The sequence below is a fragment of the Mustelus asterias genome, chromosome 7 (genome assembly GCF_964213995.1).
Source record: "Mustelus asterias chromosome 7, sMusAst1.hap1.1, whole genome shotgun sequence".
Classification (NCBI taxonomy): Eukaryota; Metazoa; Chordata; class Chondrichthyes; order Carcharhiniformes; family Triakidae; genus Mustelus; species Mustelus asterias.
In genome coordinates, this window is record NC_135807.1 from 13,389,276 (window position 1) to 13,408,364 (window position 19,089).

At 44.1% G+C, this 19,089-nt stretch overlaps 1 protein-coding gene across 1 annotated transcript in view; it reads right to left on the reverse strand.

The window, feature by feature from the left end:
* Nucleotides 1–5,164: 5,164 nt before the first annotated feature.
* LOC144496057 (leucine-rich glioma-inactivated protein 1-like) overlaps nucleotides 5,165–19,089 on the reverse strand; it is a 44,197-nt gene continuing 30,272 nt past the window's right edge. Inside the window, exons 5-8 of the mRNA XM_078217014.1 lie at nucleotides 17,417–17,488; nucleotides 10,682–10,851; nucleotides 10,433–10,597; nucleotides 5,165–6,429 (exon numbers count right to left, since the gene is read on the reverse strand). Coding sequence (XP_078073140.1) covers nucleotides 5,609–6,429; nucleotides 10,433–10,597; nucleotides 10,682–10,851; nucleotides 17,417–17,488 — 1,228 coding nt within the window. The 3' untranslated portion in view covers nucleotides 5,165–5,608. The remainder of the gene's footprint in view (nucleotides 6,430–10,432; nucleotides 10,598–10,681; nucleotides 10,852–17,416; nucleotides 17,489–19,089) is intronic.

Consider the following 19,089-nt stretch of genomic DNA (forward strand, 5'->3'; position numbering starts at 1 on the left):
TCGAGTCTGGATGACCCTTCGCCAGAGCAGATTTTTTTTGTTGTGATGTGCAACCTGTTGACTGAAAATTAGCAGGTTCAATGGCAACCTTTCAGAGGGAATTAAACTTTCGAGAGAATAAATACCTCGAAAGGTTGAAGACTAAAGTTGCTGGGTTACTGTGCAAGTGGAAGGGAGATGGACTGATTGGATGCATTTTTAACAAGCCAGCACTGAATGGCCTCCCCTGCTGTATAAGCCTGTGATTGAATTCTAAAATTTGGGGAATAAATCCACTGGAGGGGGAGCATTTGTCTCGGATCACACACACTGAGGAAAGTGTAAGTGAGTTCGCACCATCCCTTCACCCTCTCTCCCCCAATCCCAACCCCTTCCTCCCCTCAACCAGCTGTATCATTAGGTTGTTTAAGTATAACCCGCACATGATCTCCTGCCACCTACAAATGGCTCGAAAGGTGGAATTTCTTCCTCAACAAGAACTTCTGTTCCTTATCCATGTATCATCACAAGATGGAATTAATCCACTGCTAAGCTCTGTCGAGGCAATGCATACAGTTAGAAGTTAATTCTTTCAAAATCGTAAAAGTTGAGAGATGAAGAGATCAGTTAAAAAGTGACATTATGACGGTGACCAGCTGTCCCATATTTTAAGCGATCATCCCCATAATCTCACATTTTGTTCCACGCCCCGGTTGTCTGGTTCTCAGGAGGCCATTTGTCCTGTGGTAGTGCAAGGCCTCAGAGGGTCAGAGCCAACCTGTTCAGCCAATCGGGCCAGAGTGCCCGAATCCTGGACCTCAACACGGGTTTTTCTTGCCAGTTCGGAGTCTGGAGTCAGGGAGTATGATAGCCTTTATATCACTCTCGGTAAATAGTTATTTACCTAAATTAACCGTTCATTTGTTAATCTACTTGGTGATCGCCCATCTTTGCAAGATACTATGGGGGCAATTTTCCCCCCAAAAAATCAAAGTGCCCAACGGATGGGAAAACGGGAGATTTTCCTGCCTGTTTTTTGAGCACAGTTAGTGTGATGGATTTCCGGCACTCTGTGCATCACACAGTGCCACAGGGGGATTCACGCCGGTAAGGGCCTAATCCCGTCCAAGAGGTCGGCATCACTGCGCTGAGTGGGCCACTGCACAAGCGCTGATCTGTCAGTGCGGAGATCGGCACATGAGCAGTGGCCCCCTCGTCGCCAACCTCCAGATCGCCAGTTTCTCCAACCCCCCCCCCCCCCACCGATTGCCAGCCTCCGTGACCGCCCCACACCCCCCTGGCTTCCTGGAACGCCCTCCCTCGGCCAATCCTGATTGTCTGCCCCCATGGCAAGCCCCGACCCTCCCACCCTCCCACCAGCCTCCGTGACTGACCCCAACCTCCCCCCCACCCCCTCCTCCCATAGCCAGCCCCGACCTCCCCCCCCCCCCCCTCCCCATGGCCAGCCCTGACTACCCACCCCTCATGGCCAGCCCCAGTTCCTCCCCCCAGTGGCCAGCCCAAAATGCCCTCTTCCCTCCCGACCCCACCAATCCCTAATGCAGAGCACGCAGCATGTTCCTCCCCCACTACCGCCAATCAGCCCCGCTCCCCAGTAGGCCTATTCCCCTCAGGCCCCATCCCTTGGCACTGCCCGGTGCCTGGTGGGCAGTGCCAGGGTGCTAAACTGGCACTGCCAGGGTGCCAGGCTGACATGGTCCAGGGGGCAACCCCTGCCCCTGATCTCCTGGGGGGCCTCAATGTCTCCACCAGCGGGGTGATCACGCCTTGTCCCCGTTGATAGGGACGAGCTTTAATCCCTGCTGTTGGGAACCTCTCTCAGCGGTGGGGGGGGAAGCATTAGTGAGCCTGGATGATACCGTCCCGGGCTTACTAATTATGTGGAAATGGCGATTTCCATATTGTAATTAGCCTCGTGCTGAATTCCGGCGTGAGGCTGATTACGTTGAAAAAAAGGTCATGGGAAAGTCATGATCAGCTGGACGCCAGTTGCGACTCCCACTAAAGACCCCCCGCTGACATTTCCCGGCCCACTGTGCTACTTGAGCAGTGCAGCGGGCCGGGAAAGTTGTGCCCTACATGTCCCATATTTCTCAGGCAATGACAGGAGACTCATTCTTCCTTTGTGTTTCTGTTGGATAAAATATGGAGAGCTTAACTGAAATCAAACCCACTTTAAAAACAAGGATTTTAATTTTTATATGACCCATTATGTATGTTGATCTATTAAGATGCAAACTTTATTGATTATATATTGAATGTTACTATGCTGCTTTATTGCTGTCTAGTTCTTGGTGACATCTGGGGACCTGTTAATTTTCAAGACTTTTTTAATGTATTCTTTCATGGGATGTGGGCGTTACTGCCCAGACCAGCATTTGTCGCCCATCGCTAATTACCCTTGAGAAGGTGGTGATGTGTTAAAATTGGGGGTCACATTGGAAAATAGTTTGCAATTGTGAACCAGACAAGAATCCTGTCCTTCAAGCATGGTATCTTAGTTAGCTTAATTTAGAGCGTGGAAATGGTGTGCATTTTCATTTATAATGCTCAGCTCCTGACCTCATTATCTTGCCTTGGACCAAACCTGGACAAAAGAGGACAAAAGGTGCATTGGAACATCTGCAGGTCCTGCTCCAAGTCACGCACCATCCTGATTTGGAATTATATTGTCCTTTCTGCATCACTGTGTCAAAATCCTGGATCTCCCACCCTAAAAGTACTGTAGGTGTACTGACACCACATAAACTGCAGTGATTCAAGAAGGCATGTGCAATTAAGGATGGGCAACAAATGCTGTCCTTGCCAGCAACACACACATCCCATGAACAATATAAATGTATCCAATAATTTGAAAGGGATGATTGGAATCTTCAAATGTTTCAGCACACTGAGAGGCAACTGCATCATATGAACCTGCACTATTGCCACAGCTGCACAATAACAGGGAATTTGTGTGAGAATTGGACATGAGCCCTTAGGACTGTGCTGCCTTCCATCCATGTTCTCTCAAGTCCATTTCTTGGCCTCTCAAGGGCAGAAGTGAAAACCTATAAATTGGACCCAAGTCTTCACTTAGCTGGACTTATCCATGGAACTGTCATATAAAGAACAAAGAATGAAGAAAATTACAGCACAGGAACAGGCCCTTCGGCCCTCCAAGCCTGCACCGACCATGCTGCCCAACTGAACTAAAGCCCCCTACCCTTCCGGGGACTATATCCTTCTACTCCCATCCTATTCATGTATTTGTCAAGACGCCCCTTAACAGTCACTATCGTATCTGCTTCCACTACGTCCCCTGGCAGAAAATTCCAGGCACCCACCACCCTCTGTGTAAAAAACTTGCCTCGTGCATCTCCTTTAAACCTTGCCCCTCGCACCTTAAACCTATGCCCCCTAGTGTTTGACTCTTCCGCCCTGGGGAAAAGCTTCTGACTGTACACTCTGTCCATGCCCCTCATAATCTTGTAGACTTCTATCAGGTCGTCCCTCAACCTCCATCGCTCCAGTGAGAACAAACCAAGTTTCTCCAACCTCTCCTCAGAGCCAATGTCCTCCATACCAGGCAACACCCTGGTAAATATTTTCTGTACCTTCCCCAAAGCTTCTGTAGACTGCAGACTTTCAAATCCTTTGCACATGTCCACACAGATGTCAGAGCTACACCCCTTCAGTCTCCAACGTGCAATGAAGGAAGCTTGGAAGGTTCTCAAATTATTGAGTATTCTTCCTTCCTAAAAAATGTTCCATGTGAAGTTCCAAAAGGTACAAATCTACAAGAAAACAATGTTTAACTCTTCATCTGTCAATTTGTGGCTCTTAGTCCTCATTCATGTTGGATGTCTCATCAGCTGTTCCCTCGGGCATTCTATCTGATTCCCCAAAGTGAAAGTTTCCATGCTGGGAACTGAAGAGTCTCTGATGGGTCCTTGTGATGGGTCAGCTTTCTCTTCATCCCTGATGCTCACTGAACCAACTTGTGAGGCCACAACACAAAAGGGAGTCACCGGTTGGAATGAGTGAAATGCAGAGCTGTTGGAAAGTTGTAGCGATCAGAGGAGGTGGAGTTCAAGACCATAGAGAGATTTCAATACATGGATAACAATTTTAGCTTTGAGGTGTCGGTGGATCAGGAGCCAGTGTAGATCAACAGGGATTAGCGCTATTCGAAGATGGTTAGAATATGGGTAATCGCTTTGGAGAAGTTTGGCTGTCTGGAAAGTAAATGGTGATCAGTTTAAGCCTTGGAATAGTCTAGAAATAAGAAGGGATGAGAATTCTGACAGTGGATGGACTGTGGCGGACATCAGCAATTTATGGAGGTGGGTACAGGCAGGTTTCTGATAGAGAGGATAATGGGTAGGAAGCTCAGCTCAGGGCCACATCGGTTACAAGCAGACTGGATCATCATGAGGCAGTGGTCAGAGAGAGGAATGGACCTGGTGGTGAGAAAACACAAATCTGTAGCAGAGGCTGAAGCCAATGGCTTTGGTCACCCTTGGGTGACTTCAAAGATAAAGGAAACAAAGAGAAACCATTTCTGACCTTATGATGGAGGGAAGGGCAATGATGAAGCAGTGAAGATTCCGTGGCTAAAACTGAATAGGTAAGAGCATACTATTTAAGGTGCTAATTGTGATTATTTAATTGTACAGAGCACAACCAAAATAGATTGTAACAAAACTTTAAACAAATGATTCTACGGTGGCACAGTGGTTAGCACTGCTGCCTCACAGCACCAGAGACCCGGGTTCAATTCCCGACTTGGATCACTGTCAGTGTGGAGTCTCCCCATGTTTGCGTGGGTTTCCTCTGGATGCTCCAGTTTCCTCCCACAGTCTGAAAGACGTGCTGGTTTGGTGCATTGTCCATGCTAAATTCTCCCTCAGTGTACCCGAACAGGCGCCGGAGTGTGGCGACTAGGGGATTTTCACAGTAACTTCATCGCAGTGTTAGTGTAAGTCTACTTGTGACACTAATAAATAAACTTTAACTTCTTTAATATAAATTAAAGAGGGAGATGTCGATGTAGATTAATGCCAGATGCGCTCATTATAAACTGCTGCTTACAGCAAAGTCATAAAAGTATTTCTTGGGAAAGATGCATATTTATTTGAATATAAACAAGAACAATCAAAATCTTGCACTAAGTAGTTCTCACATTAGCAAAGAGGAAATATTCCTTTAAGAATTAACGTTATGAAATAATCTTTGTTAAAAACCGCACAAAAATGTAAAGATTTTATTTGGAAGATTGTTCATCGAGTAGAATAAATAAATGGAAATGTACACCTTAATATTTGCTCCAGTAACAGATGTGATTGCACAAATATTTACAGCTTGCATCGGCAAAATACAACAGTTAATTGCTCACCTTGTCATGGTAAGAGTTCGGAAACCACTATGTGTAATGTGATCGAAAATAGGGAAAATGAACACTGGGAATTGAAATATTTTTCCCAGAACACCGGAACCTGATAGCATTCATCGCAGAACAATGATAAATCATGCATACGTTTCATTATCACGTCCATGTAAATATTATTACCCAAAGCTACTTTTAAGATGTCGTTTTACTGATCCTTAAACACACTTGAATGTTTTCTCATATTGTGCTCAAATCAATGGTGACATGTTTGTATATTTGAGTATTTCCTTTGAAACTTGAGCTGAACATGAACTCGCGATGGTCTGTCACCACAAATGTAAATGATCGCGGAGCCTGGATGTTTAGTTCTTGGAATTTTACAAACTTCTCTTTGCTGCTTTCCCAGCGGTAGATCTGGGTGAAGGAGTAGTCGCTCCCGAGAATGGCGTACTGCCAGTCGTTCACTCGTAGAGGCTGGAATACCATGGCACCACGGGACGGAAAGGACTGTTTGACCACAAACCTGGAGTTCTCCCATTTCATCATTTTGGAGTCACCTATGAATCTGGTCAGGCAAATGTAGAGATCGCCATTGATGACAAAATGTTTCACTGCGTACACGTCCTCCATGTCTGGGATATCGGTGCGCCACACAAACTCCTTCTGGCTTTTACTCCATTGGAAGATAACAGGACGTTGGGAGCTACTTGACAGGATTAAATGTGGCTTGTTTGCTATTTCGAGGTACTCCACATCTGTGTCCCTGAACCAGGAATGCAGGCTCTGATGGGAATAGAATCCATTGCCATTCCATTTGTACACAGTGGTCGATCCAGCCTTGGATGTGTCTGCAATTACAAAGTACCGCTCGCCTTCTATTTCAAATGTCTCAATGTCATTGGGTTTTCTGATCTTAAAGTTGTCCACGTCTTGCATCTTGATGAACTTGTTGGAGAAACCATCCCTTTTGTAGATGTGGGAGCCGCCAAACAGCTGGGCCACAATGACAAACAGCTGAGCATCAATGATCAGGGGCTTGCAGAACACAATCGAGCTACCTACAGCAGGAGAAGGAATGTTAGTTATTAATGTGCAGAGAAAACAGAACCTGACACTGTTATCATGGTTATGGCCGTTATCTTTTGTCAGGTCCAAAATTGGAATAAGGATACCGGAGTAGGTTCCTGGGGTGAGGGAGTTGGAGGAGGGGGGAGGGGGTGCTTGAGGGAAAACATTTTAATAATTATATTAACACCTTTAAAGCAGTAAAATTTCCCAAGGCTGTTAAAATGAAATTTAGTGCCAAGCCACATTAGGAGATTTTGGGACAGAAGACCAAAAGCTTGATCAAAGAGGTAGGTTTTAAGAGCATCTGAAGAGTAATGGAGAAGCAGGGAGGCTCAGGGAGGAACTTTTAAAATTTAGGTCGTGGCGCCTAATTGTGAAGAAATGAAAAACAGAAATGGGTGAGAGGGCAAAGCTGGCGATCTCAGACCCTCAGGCCTAAAGACTGGACTGATTGCAACAACAACTTGTATTGATATATCCCACCTCTAGTGTAATAAAATGGAGCATTATAATGCAAATGTGGAGTATTATAATGCAAAGCTTGAGCTGCCTAAACAAATATTGAGGCAGATAACCAAACGTTTTGTCAAAAAGATAGATGTTGAAGAGTGTCTCAAAGGAAGAAAGAGAGGCAGAGATATTTAGGAGGGGAATTACAGAACTTGGGGCCCAGGCAGCTGTAGTCACAGCCACCAACGGTGGAACAATTAAAACCAGGGATACTCAGGAGCCCAGAGTTAGATGAACGCAAGTATGTTAGAGGGCACAGAAGAGATTGCAGAGATAGGAAGGGGTGCGGCCATGGCAGGGTTCAAAAACAAGGATAAGAATTTTAAAATGGAAGCTTTGGTTAATGAGAAGCCAGTGTATCTCAGAGAGCACAGGGGTAATGGGTGAAAGAGATTAGATGAGTAAGAAGTTTATACATTTCCTTGTGCATGAATCAAGGTAATTTAACATGCAAGTACCGCAAGCAATTAAGAAGGCAAATCGTATGTCAGCTTTTGTTACAAACGGATTAATGTATAAGAGTAAAGCAATATCAGTGCAATTATACAGGGCGTTGGCAAGGTCGCACCTGGAGTACTGCGTGCAAATTTGGTCTCCTCATTTATGGAAGGAGATACTGGTGCTTGCCCTAGAAAGAGTGCAACAGAAGTTCACTAGACTTGTTCCTTGGATGAGAGGATTGCCCTATATGGAGAATAGTAGATTAGACCTCTATTCCCTGAAGGTAAGAAGAATGAGAGGTGATCTCTGTAAAATGTAAAATCCCTCTGGCATTTGACAGGATAGAAGCTGAGAAAATGTTTCTGTTGCCTGGGGAATCGAGAACGTTGGCCATTGAGGATTAAGCTGAGAAGAAAGAAGAGATTTACAGGGATCTTGTCAGGATCAGAAAATTGCAGCTACGAGGAAAGATTGGATAGGCTGGGGTTGTTCTCTTTGGAACAGAGGAGGCTGAGGGGAGATTTGATTGAGATGCACAAATTTGTACAGGGCCTGAATAAAGTGGATGGGATGGGCCTAATTACTTTAGCAGAGAGGTCAGTGACTAGGAGGCATGGTTTAAAATGGTTACTAGAAGAATTACAGGGGAGATGAGGAAAAGATTTTTCACCCAGAGAGTTGTAGGGGTCTGTAACATAAGAACATAAGAAATAGGAGCAGGAGTAGGCCATCTAGCCCCTCGAGCCTGCCCCGCCATTCAATAAGATCATGGCTGATCTGACGTGGATCAGTACCACTTACCCGCCTGATCCCCATAAGAACATAGAACATAGAACATTACAGCGCAGAACAGGCCCTTCGGCCCACGATGTTGCACCGACCAGTTAAAAAAAAAAACTGTGACCCTCCAACCTAAACCAATTTCTTTTCGTCCATGAACCTATCTACGGATCTCTTAAACGCCCCCAAACTAGGCGCATTTACTACTGATGCTGGCAGGGCATTCCAATCCCTCACCACCCTCTGGGTAAAGAACCTACCCCTGACATCGGTTCTATAACTACCCCCCCTCAATTTAAAGCCATGCCCCCTCGTGCTGGATTTCTCCATCAGAGGAAAAAGGCTATCACTATCCACCCTATCTAAACCTCTAATCATCTTATATGTTTCAATAAGATCCCCTCTTAGCCGCCGCCTTTCCAGCGAAAACAATCCCAAATCCCTCAGCCTCTCCTCATAGGATCTCCCCTCCATACCAGGCAACATCCTGGTAAACCTCCTCTGCACCCTCTCCAAAGCCTCCACATCCTTCCTGTAATGTGGGGACCAGAACTGCACACAGTACTCCAAGTGCGGCCGCACCAGAGTTGTGTACAGTTGCAACATAACGCTACGACTCCTAAATTCAATCCCCCTACCAATAAACGCCAAGACACCATATGCCTTCTTAACAACCTTATCTACTTGATTCCCAACTTTCAGGGATCTATGCACACATACACCTAGATCCCTCTGCTCCTCCACACTATTCAAAGTCCTCCCGTTAGCCCTATACTCAACACATCTGTTATTCCTACCAAAGTGAATTACCTCACACTTCTCCGCATTAAACTCCATCCGCCACCTCTCGGCCCAACTTTGCAACCTGTCTAAGTCTTCCTGCAAACTACGACACCCTTCCTCACTGTCTACCACACCACCGACTTTGGTGTCATCAGCAAATTTGCTAATCCACCCAACTATACCCTCATCCAGATCATTAATAAATATTACAAACAGCAGTGGCCCCAAAACAGATCCCTGAGGTACACCACTTGTAACCGCACTCCATGATGAATATTTACTATCAACCACCACCCTCTGTTTCCTATCCGCTAGCCAATTCCTGATCCAATTTCCTAGATCACCCCCAATCCCATACATCTGCATTTTCTGCAGAAGCCTACCATGGTGAACCTTATCAAACGCCTTACTAAAATCCATATATACCACGTCCACTGCCTTGCCCCCATCCACCTCCTTGGTCACTTTCTCAAAAAACTCAATAAGGTTAGTAAGGCACGACCTACCTGCCACAAAACCATGCTGACTATCACCTATCAATTCATTACTCTCCAAATAACTATAAATCCTATCCCTTATAATTTTTTCCAACATAACTCACTACCTGAGTTATGTTAGAAAAAATAACTCACTACCTGAAGAAGTAGCTGAAGCAGAAACCCTCAACCCATTTAAAGGTATCTTGATATGGACCAAAAATGCCGTCACCTGCAGGGCTATGGGTCACATGCTGGAAAGTAGGATTAGGCTGGCTGGATCATTTTTCAGCTGGCGCAGGTATGAGGGGCCAAGTGGCCTCTTTCTGTGCTGTAAACATTCTATGATTCCAATTTCTTTACTCAGAGGATTGTGAATCTTTGGAATTCTCTACCCTGGAGAGCAGTGACAACATTCAAGACAGAGGGTGGTAGATTTTTTGCTACTAAGGGAATTAAGGGACATGGAGCTAGTGTAGGAAGGTGAAGTTCAGGTAGCAGTTTGGCCAGGACCTTACTGAATGGCAGAGTTATCTCTAAGGGCAAAATTCCCTACTCCATCTCCTATTTCTTATATTCTTATGTTTTGGATGGCCACAAGTTTACAGAAGGTGGGAGGCCTGCTAGGAGTTTATTAGAATAGACAGTCTGGAAGCAATATAGGTATGCATGAGATTTTCAGCACCATATGAGCTGGCAGGAACAGATTGAGTCAGACGATGGTATGGAGCTGGAAATAAGCAGTCTTGGTGATGGCATGGGTATCCAGTCAGAAGCTCGGAATCGAATGACACCAAGCTTGCAACTATTGCTTGGGAGAGGAATAGAGTCAATTACTCAAAATGGAGTTTGCCACGTGGATCAAAGACAACATGTTAACATGTCACTTAACATGGACACCTGCAAGTGGTCAGCAGTTTATTGGGAAAAAGGTCAAGGGAACCCAGACAACTCATTTCAATGTCAACACCGATTATTGTTTCAGGGAACTGACTATCCATACCAACAATGTTGTCATAGTTTCTGAAAACCATCTCCACATGATCCCATTCAAAAAAGCTGCATTTCCCCATGATAGGCTGAGCGATAACAACATTGGCATCATTCATGAAGGTGAAGGCTTCGATTGATAGGGACTGAAACTGTAAAGACTGATCAAGGACAAATTCTGAAAGATGGAAAAGGAAATTGAATTAATAAAGCTGTGATTTAGACCTTCCCATTTTAATCCTGATAAAGAGGTTTGCATCACCTGTAGTTATGCAGTCGAATTCCTTCAGTGAGAGATTGTTAATTTTATCATTCTGATACTCCACTGGACTGGCACAGTCAATCTGATCAACCGTAGCATTTGTGCTGCTTAACCATTCCACCAGCCATTTCAGTTTGCAATCACAATGAAAAGAATTCCCTCTAAGATCTCTGCAAAGAAACATAATTCCAACTGAAAAATTATCTTTGGTGATTCACAGCTGATGGAGGAGCATCATTTTTCCTGTCCTTGGAACAGGGCAACTTGAAAATGCAAGACTTAGAAGTTCAGAGCTGCAGTGTCACAGAATCCCTACAGTACAGAAGGAGGCCTTTTGGCCCATCAAGCCGGCACCAACAACAATCCCACCCAGGTCCTATCCCCATAATCTTGGGTATTTACCCTGCTGATCCCCTTGACACCAAGGGGCAATTTAGCATGGCCAATCAACCTCATCCGCACATCTTTGGAGTGTGGGAGGAAACCGGAGCACCCGGGGGCAACCCACAGAGACACGGGGAGAATGTGCAAACTCCACACAGACTGTCACCAGAGGCCGGAATTGAACCCTGGTCCCTAGTGCTGTGAGGGAACAGTGCTATCCACTGTGTCACAGTGCCGCCTTTGTATCTCTGCATGCCAATTTTTAAAAAAAACTAACCCACTTTTCTAAGCTTTTTGAAAGTTAATTTGCGACATACATTAAGAATATTGGAAAGTCAAAAAAGCAACTCCAAAGTATCTTCTTCATGTCATGCTTAACTTTTTGAACCAAAAGGAGCTGTTTTCCAGATATGTCTTGAGAATCCTAAATATAAAAGATGCATCAACAACACAGTTGTAGATGTTTCAGGAATTAACTCATTTTCTTTGCAATGTCTTAACCAGACAACAAAGAAGAAATATTTCTTCTTTTTTGAATGAGCATTAGTAGTAATTAAGTTTTTGTGAAGCGATTCCACATCATGGTGGCTTCACTCTTTCTGTTGAATGATAGCAATTGTGAAACATGTTCTATGAATTATTCAGTGGAAAACAGAAATAAATGCCATCTGAGGTATTATGTATACATAACACAAATAATGTTGAGCTTTGAAGAGTCTGACGGACTCGAACATGTCCGTTTCTCTCTCCACAGATGCTGCAAGACCTGCTGAGCTTTTCCAGCATTTCCTGTTTTTATTTTCAGATTTCCAGCCTCCGCAGTATTTTGCTTTTATTTTACTTGTTGATTAATCGTTTTGCTCATTGCGGACTGTATTTCCACGCAGTATCTGAGTAGGAGACCAACTTCTACAGTAAGAATCTAAAACTACAGCTCTGGAGTCGCATGTGAATTCAACATATCCCTGCTTCAAATCTGGTTTATTTTTCTGATAGATTTTAACAGTTTATGACCCAAAGTTCTCTTCTGATTGATGTCTTTTTCATAAAAATAGTTACTTGTTTTCAAAGCAGTAATTTTCAGAATAATTAATAATTTACTGTAAATAAAGGCACTTAACTTTATATTGTGCCTCAGGTTAAATTTCCCCAGACACCAGAATTTTTGGCTATTGTCTAGCAGTTCTAGACAGTGGGAGGAAGTCACACAAAGGTATTCTCAAATAGTTCTCAATATCATCAGTAAAATTATATGAGTAAGCTGCACACAGGTCATGTAGAAAGGCGTACTCAACAGATATTAATTGACTGAAGTATAACACCAAAATAACATGCAATTATCTATATTGTTACACTTGCAGTCAAAGCAAAGGCGATCTTAAGGTCAGCCCTGAAATGCATGAAATGCCCGAGTGACCCTAACTTAATTTTGTCAACACTCTTCCATCTGCTGAGGTCAACATATTGTGTAAGGAGCTCATCAATTTATTATTTAAATTCAACATCATTGACTCCGCACATCAATGAGCTGAGGATTAACTTGTAGTCTTAAAAAACAGCACATGTGTTCAAGTCCAGAAGCTAAAAGCATTCCCACAGGGCATGAGCAAGTGGAAAATAGGAGTGAATAATAATCAGCCAGCAGATTCTGTGCAAAGTGCACTCAGTGATCTGCTGATTCAACTTGAAAGAATGCAGGGAGATGCAAAACAGGCAGTCAGCCGCCCATTGATCTCTATTCCGCTGTAGAGAGCGAGGAAGTCCAGTAGAGCTGGGTATTGTACAATAATGTATTGTAACTGGTACAGGCTGGTCACACTTCAATCCTCCCCAAATTCAGGAAGTCAAAAACTACCTGTAACCCTCTCTCTCAGAGACTGCCTCCTGGTGAACAGATGAACACACAGTACCTGCTAATATGAGTGCACGTGGAGCAAAGCAAAGCCTCCTATGCTTTACCTAAACCAATAAATAGTTCACCTGCGCAGCACACTCAAGGCTAGCTGGAAGAAATCCAACATGGACCATGGTGAACGAACAAGTCTGCAGCTCTGCGAATCCCAGAATATCTCCCAGTCTCGAGGAATTCTTACCCATTGATGACAACCACAACCCCCAACAGAACAATTAAACTCAGGGCAGAATCTAGGCGGAACCTTTAACTACCTTGACCTTGGATTATAAATCTCAGTAGTATCTTTAAGAATGTCGTCGGCATATGGTACACACAGCTCTGCAAATTCCACATGGTCAACACTCAGAAGAAACACTAAGAAGAGCGAGAAGATTGGTCCACTGAAGTTGACAGAAATACTTTGGAGCTAAGAGCCCAAGAGGCCTAACTCCTGGTCAGAGACCAGAACTTAATAGCAAAGACAATTTAGGACATCAGAACACTGTTTGCAATTGAAATGGTATGGCAGTATAATGGTTATGTTACTAGATTAGTAATCCAGAAGCCTGGATTGATGCTCTGGAGATACGTAGTTCAAATCCCACCACCCCAGATGTGAAATTTGAATCTAACTAATTAAATTAAATCCAGAAATAAAAAAGCTATTATCAGTATTGGTGAAAATAAAATCCATCTGAAAACCTACCATCCTTCTCCTCTCTGGCCTACAGCAACATGGTTGACTCTTAATTACCAACTGCATTGGCCTAACAAGTGGCCTGGAGTACAATTAGGAATGAGCGATAATGACTGGCTTTGCCCATGATACCCGTACCCTGTTATTGAATTAAAAATGGTAAATCTCTTCTTTACCCAGAAGGTCCTCTGAACTAACACACATAAGGCACAAAGCTAATGCGGAGCGGCAAGTTATCCACTCCATCCTTCTCCAGGGACACATTTCAGGTGAGCAGTAGCATAGAAGGAATATTGTGCTAAACTAGGACAAGCTATTGTCAACATAAAGGGAGTCTGGGAAGCTTCCTTTGTATCCACTGTAATCAGGAACAAAACAGAGACATCACTTCACAGAGCAACTGGTGAAACCCACCAGCATTCAAGTTAAATTAATAACAGGCTTACTTCCTCACCAATTCAAGTCATCTAGCTGCTTACTCACACCAGCAAATGTCTGAGGACAGCACGCATAAATGCTCCAATGTCAGCCAATGATATCCAAAGAATTGGTCAAAAATGTGGCAAAGTCCCACGGTCAGGTGGATAACCTGCAGAATCTTGATAAGATCCAAAAAATTGGTCAAAAATGTGGCAAAGTCCCTTGGGCTGCACGGTGGCACATGGTTGGCGCTGCTGCCTCACAGGTCCAGGGACCTGGGTTCGATTCCCAGTTTGGATCACTGTCTGTGTGGAGTTTGCACGTTCTCCCCGTGTCTGCGCGGGTGTTCTGGTTTCCTCCCACAGTCCAAAGATGAGCTGGTTAGGTGCATTGGCCATGCTAAATTGCCACTTAGTGTCCCGGGATGCATAGGTTAGATGGATTAGCGGGGTAAATATGTGGAGTTATGGGGATAAGGCCTCGATGGGATTGTTGTTGATGCAGACTCGATTGGCCGAATGGCCTCTGTAGGGTTTCTATTTCTAAGATAACCTGCAGAGTTGGCATAAATGGGTCTTTTTCTGATTGACAGTCAGTGACTAGCGGGGTTCTGCAGGGATCTGTGCTACGACCCCAACTGTTCACATTATATATTAATGATTTGGAAGAAGGAACTGAATGTATTATCTTCAGATTTGCAGATGATACAAAGTTGGGTGGGAGGGAGAGCTATGAGGAAGATGCAGAGATGCTTCAGCATGATTTGGACAGGCTGAGTGTGTGGACATCTGCATGGCAGATGCAGTATAATGTGGATAAATGTGAGGGTGTCCATTTTGGTAGCAATAATAGGAAGACGGATTATAACTTGAACGGATGTAAATTGAGAGAGGTGGAAACTCAACGAGACCTTGGAATCCTCATGCATCAGTCGCTGAAAGTAAGCACACAGGTGCAGCAGGCAGTAAAGAAGGCAAATGGTATGCTGGCCTTCATAGTGAGAGGATTTGAGTAGAGGGATAGGGATGTTTTGCTGCAATTGCATAGGGCATTGGTGAGGCCACCTCTGGAGTATCGTGTGCAGTTTTGGTGTCCTTATCTGAGGAAAGATGTCCTTGCTGTAGAGGGAGTACACCGAAGGTTTACCAGGCTGATTCCTGGGATGGCAGGTCTGTCATATGAGGAGAGACTAAGTCAGTTAGGATTATATTCATTGGAGTTTAGAAGAGTGAGAGGGGATCACATAGAAACTTATAAAATTCTAACAGGGTTAGACAGAGTAGATTCAGAAAGAATGTTCTCAGTGGTGGGGGAGTCCAGAACTCAGGGTCATAGTTTGACGATAAGGGGCAAACCTTTTAGAACTGAAATGAGGAGAGATTTCTTCACCCAGAGGGTGGTGAATGTGTGGAATTCACTACTGCAAAATGTAGTTGAGGCCGAAACGTCTGATTTCAAGAAGAAATTAGATATAGCTCTTGGGGCTAAAGGGATCAAGGGATATGGGGGGGAAGGGGGGAATCAGGATATTGGTTCGATGATCAGCCAAGATCAAAATGAATGGAGGAGCAGGCTCGAAGAGCCAAATGGCCTACTCCTGCTTCTCGTTTCTATGTTTCAATGTAATCTTGAAATCTATTCCCCCTGCTGACGAGGCTCTTCCACCACACATTGGATATAAGCAATCTAGCAGATGTGGAATCAGAAGTAGCACATCTTCCAAACGATGTAGTGAGGGAGGCAATGAAGGATACACCTGCCACAATACAATGGAAGGTAGCTGACAGTATTGGACAGGCCTAACTACAAGAGGCGACTGCCTGGAACAAGGACCTCATCTAAAACATGTGGAGTGGAGGCAAGCAGCACCTGACTAAACTCTACTGTGCCCTTTCCCATCTCAGAAGCTTAGAAAAGATCAGTTGTCTTTACCGGGAAACAAAATCAGCTTGGGTAGAAAACGAGCGGCTGATTATCCTGTCAGGCCCAGCCAGGTGGGTAGAGCAAAATTACCTCCATGGACAAAAAATCTTGTAAGATATTGACTAAGAAGAGCAAAACGATGTACTTGGAGATAAGAAACAAAATCAGAAAATGGCTGGAAAATCTCAGCAGGTCTGACAGCATCTGTAGAGAGAGAATAGAGCCAATGTTTCGAGTCAGGATGACCCTTCGTCAGAGCTCAGAAGATAAGAAAATACTGACCTTTTATGTAATCAGTGCTTGTATGACTTCTCCCAATCTCCTACCAGAAGGAGATTGGCACAGACACAGAAAATGGCATAAATAGCTACTTATTCAATTCCTGCCTGGTTTTTACTAATCATGCACTGTAGATCGGTAAAACTTCATGAATATTCCACTGTCTAATGAGGCTTTGTGCTGGGGCTGTATGCTCACTGCATTTATTGTGTCGTTTTTATTCGCACACCACATGCTATATCCAGACCTTTTATATTTCAGACTCAGATTTGTCTAAAACATAAATGAAAACAGAAAGTGCTGGATAAACTCAACAGGTGTGGCAACATCTGTGGAGAGAGAAACAGAGTTAATGTTTCAAGTCCATACGACCCTTCTACAAAACTGAAAAGGGATAGAAACGTGAAGGATTATATACTTGGAGAAGGGGGTGGGGCAAAATGGAAAGTCAGTGATAGGTCGGAGTTAAAGAGAGATTGACAGAGATGTCATGGACAGGAGACAAGGGGGTTGTTAATGGTGCTATTAGGGATTGAAGAGCATTAGTAGTGGCAAAGATGTGAGAGCAGAATGTGTTAATAGGAGAACAGAGTTAACAGGAAATCAGTGCTCAGTGGAAGCAAAACTGAAACATATCTATAACATGTCTAGAATTCCACAATGGTTCTCCTGATCTTTAACTATAACTTTGGTGCAAAACTGTCAGAGTTCCAGTGAGATAGTATTAATGACTGGGTACCAATCAGTTGCCACCCTGTTTTCGCTCCCAGAATACTGCCCTCCTCTTAAAATGCTGAAAACTCGCAATCTCGTGGATTTAGCAGTCACTCCACAAATAAAAGCAATAACAGCTTTCAGGTGGGAAGGAGGGCAGTGAAAATTGACTATTGAGAGTGTTACAATACAGGTAACAGTGAATTGGCAGTTGGTTTTACACAATGGAACAGAACATCAGCTAGGGTATAACATGGACAGACAACTGGAAAAGCCATTTTGTGCTACCCTCACCCCCAACATTGTATCAGAAATTCTGATACGTCATTGAGCCTTTTAAAGTATGACGGTGTATTAATTAACGTAAATGCTTGCCACGCCATTAGATCAGCAACACAAGATTATAATTACAGATCATTCTTACACATTGGTCAAGGCATCCAGCCCTTTGAATACATCCTTTGGAAGTGTCTTAAGGTTGTTATTTGCCAAGCTTCTGTCAAAACAAAAATGGAGAAATTATGTTACTTTAACAGCATACATGGTGATAAGCTGTGGTGCACTATCTGACAAGTTCAAGACTGGTCAACAGCTAGGATCCCAATTTTATATACATGACAAAGGAGCCAACTTCAAAAGACCCTCATATAAGAGCTGATCCTTTCTTTTTAATTTTTCACTCTATCCTTAAAGTTACAAAGCCAATGCTCAGAACGGACTGGGTTAAACCCAAGTCCATTTCTTGCTTGCTCCAAAAACTAATTTCAAAATCCAACTGAATCCAATTCATGGTTCCCGCACAGGAATACACAAGAAATAGAAGCAGAAGTAGGCCACCAGGTCCTTCAAGCCTGCCCTGCCATTCAATATGACCATGGCTGATCTATGCCGGACTCAGCTCCTGTTCTGTGCCATTTCCCCATAGCCCTCTGGTCCTCAATCCATCAAATATTTTTCCATCTCCACTTTAAATACTTCTAATGATCCAGTCTCAACGACAAGAGAGACAAATGAGATCCAAGCTGACAAGATAAGGCATTGCACCCCAACTGAGGCTTGATCTAACGCTTGATCTTGGCCAAAAGACTGAGAAGCCAACCTGCTCCAAATGAAGATGCATTGACCAGATTTTAAGCCATGGTCACTTTGGTTTCAATCCTACTGCCCTACTTATCTGTTAACTACATCATTGTATGGATATGAATTTCATGGATGCAAATCAAGAGACACGATTTTAAAATACAGGTAACATAATAAATATATTGTACTTAATTGTAAATATTACTTCTGACATACTTATAACTTTAATATAGGAAGAAGTGGAGAACCCCCCCCCCCCCCCCCAGACCCATCCTGGTGCAGGATGGAGGTGCAGAGGGATTGGACATCCACAGTGAAGAGGAAGTGGTTACAGCCAGATAACTGGGAATTGTCGATGTAACGTAGGGCATCAAAAGAATCATGAATATAGGTGGGGAGAGACTAGACAAGTGGAGAGAGGATGGAACCAAGATAAGAAGGAATTAGCTCAGTGGGGCAGGAACAGGCTGACATGATGGGTCTACCCGGGCTGTCCTGTTTGTGGATTTTGGGAAGGAGGTACAAGCAGGCTGTGCAGGATTGGGGGATTATGAGGTTGGAGGCTGTGGAGGGAAGATCACTAGACATGGTGGGATCAGTGGCAATCCTGGAAATAATTATTTGATACTCGGTGGTAGGGTCATGATCCAGGAGGAGGTAGGAAGAAGTGTCTGAGAGTTGGCGTTCAGCCTCTGCAGATTTCCCTCTCCCATGCACCCACTCTCCCCCCACGTGGTTGACAGGGCACTCAACTGTGTTCTACCCATTTCCTGCAACCTTGCCCTTACCCCTTCCCCTCCCTCCAAGAACAGAGATGAGGTCCCCAAAAGAGAAAATGCTGGAAAATCTCAGCAGGTCTGGCAGCATCTGTAAGGAGAGAAAAGAGTTGACGTTTCGAGTCCAGATGACCCAAGTGTCATCTGGACTCGAAAGGTCAACTCTTTTCTCTCCTTACAGATGCGGCCAGACCTGCTGAGATTTTCCAGCATTTTCTCTTTTGATTTCAGATTCCAGCAT